General features: G+C 32.2%; 1 protein-coding gene across 1 annotated transcript in view; it reads left to right on the forward strand.

The window, feature by feature from the left end:
• LOC106472921 (vascular endothelial growth factor receptor 2-like) overlaps positions 1-1,858 on the forward strand; it is a 34,044-nt gene extending 32,186 nt beyond the window's left edge. The window contains exon 11 of the mRNA XM_013933592.2: positions 1,340-1,858. Within this exon, the coding sequence (XP_013789046.1) occupies positions 1,340-1,858 (519 nt within the window). The remainder of the gene's footprint in view (positions 1-1,339) is intronic.
• The last annotated feature ends 659 nt before the right edge of the window (positions 1,859-2,517 follow it).

Raw genomic sequence — 2,517 nt, forward strand, 5'->3', positions numbered from 1 at the left:
AAATATTAACTTGAACTGGTTTTTGTTATTAAATCTAAATTTAGCATAGTTTTGTGGTTGTTTGAATTATTAGAAAGTGTTTTATTAACAAGTGCTGGAGCTTTAACTTGGTGGCTTTCAAAAAGTTTTGGCTCGATACTGAGACGAGGAAATTATTTTAAAAAATTGACACCCAACTAATTGTGAATTCATGACCCTGACATAAGGCTTGAAGGTGGGCCTTGCTATTGAGAGGGAAATAATGCAGTTTTTTGAGTTGCTAGAAAATTCCTTGCTAACAATTGGTAGTAAGTTATCCCTCTAACTCACTTTGTAAATGCCACGGTTTTAGATATGAATAGGCTGAGATTCTTCTATAGTAGGTGTCTGTGACTTGTTGGCGATAAATTTAAAAAGTAAACAGACAACACACAGTGCATTTGTTTTAAAATAATATATATATTCAAAATAAGTCAAACGTATATACAAAAATCCTTTACACTATAGGAAATCACAGTTTTATCTAAAATTCTAAATACTTTTCTTGTCAAAAGTCCACACAGGCTGATTCAGTTACTTTAGAACCCAATTGAAAAGACAAATTGTTTTTCTCTACTCTTATCATAATAGTATCAGTGAATAATTCACTTAAGTTACTCTGTTGGTTTCCACAGTTGTATCCTGAACTTTAAATAATTGTCTCCTTTTCATCATAGTCCATGCAGGCAAGTCTTTAGGACTCCCTTTGACAAGACAAATGCTTCCCCTTATCTCTGTTAAAGTGTGAAACTCAATTTAAGATATCACCCATTAAGGCTAACCACTCGCACACTGGCTAACTTCACATTTTCTAACTTTTTTTTCTCACAGAACGTCACTTGACTTGTGCTCTCTTGGTCACCTATATATAATATACCTTTTTCAACTAAGGCCTAGAACTTTCTACAAACTAGGAGATGCTATGATGTAAAAATACTCACATACCGAGAAAAACTTAGAGGTGTCAAGAAAGATGACATCAACAATACTACAACAATTGAACTACACACACAATGTACGACTTTTACCGAGTTGCGTAATGAAATCTGTGATAACTATTACTTTTAAAATAATTAACTTTTAACACTCTTGTTATGGAAACTAAATAATCATTAAATATTAAATCACTAAATCAACTGAACAATAACTCTTACACTAAACAGTTTTGTATATCCAACAGTAAAACACTTGCTTTTACTGCAACTGTTCTGGATTCAAATTGTTCATGCAGGAGATAGAAAAAAAAGTTAAGTTACCTCAGATTTATAAAATTTTAAGGAATTTTGTATATTATTGTAGTAAAACTTTTCTTTCATTCCAGTACTATGTTGAACTGAACAACCCTTATTTGATGATGAATGAAACTTCTCACAATAATAATGATTACCTAACAATGGAAGGAACAAATACAGACTACACTAACATGAGACAAAATGATCAGCTTGCTTCCAAAGAACCTGAAGCCAGGTTATCAGATCCTAGGAGCCATTATGACAACATCAGCACATGTCGACCAGTTGGAGATGGTCCAGCTCCAAAAGAACCCATGGAAGTTGTTCCCATGATCCAGTTAGAATCTGTCGGAGACACATGGCATGATAGAATGGCATGTATTCCAGAGGTCAACCCTGAGGAAATGGCCCTAAATGAAAGCAACATTCCTGATTATTTGTTTATGGGAGGAACAGACAATGATAATCAAAAAGTCACCAAGAGGAAAAAGCTTAGTGATTCTGTGTTTACTGATCCAGAGGATGATACACATTCTGGTTCTATTAACATGGCTCCTCCTTCCTACAGTCTTGTAGTTGTAGACTCTCCATCTGGATATGATGTGTGAAGAACAAGCACAATAAGTAAGGAAGGTGATGATAATCAGTATACTAGATTACTTAAGTGTACTGTTAAATGTTTCAAAAGTACATTAAAATCAGTATTTCTTTTGAATAATAGACATGTAGTTATAATTAATGAAAAACTAAAAACGTTCATTGCAAGAGTAGAGCAACATGCATTATAACTGTTAATGTGAAATATATCTTCCTGTTTGTTTCAAGTAATAAAAGTAACACTTGGTGGTAATGAAACAGTGAGTATAATCGCATAAAGAAATAGATACACTCCTAGTATAGAATGAGAAGTGAAATTCAATTGAGGAAAGTTGTTGTTATTGTAATTTTGGAAATTGAAAAATGCAGGTTATTATAAGCATTCTATATCTTTAGTATATGAAGTATTGTTCAATACTGTGCATGTTTACGGAAGTGTTAAAAAATTTTTAATTAATTTATGAATGCTTATATTTTGTGTCACAGGACTTGAATGGGTAATTTTTAATACTTAGGTCACTGTGGCATTAATGAATTTATCATATCTGTATCTGAAGCAACTTGAATTACTGATGGTTAGACAAATGTGTCACAATGTACTATGTTTATTAATTCCTATAGTTTATTATTATATCAAAACATAATTTTCATGCTGAATACTGAGATTTCA

The sequence above is a fragment of the Limulus polyphemus genome, unplaced genomic scaffold (assembly GCF_000517525.1).
Source record: "Limulus polyphemus unplaced genomic scaffold, Limulus_polyphemus-2.1.2 Scaffold5734, whole genome shotgun sequence".
NCBI classification, from domain to species: domain Eukaryota; kingdom Metazoa; phylum Arthropoda; class Merostomata; order Xiphosura; family Limulidae; genus Limulus; species Limulus polyphemus.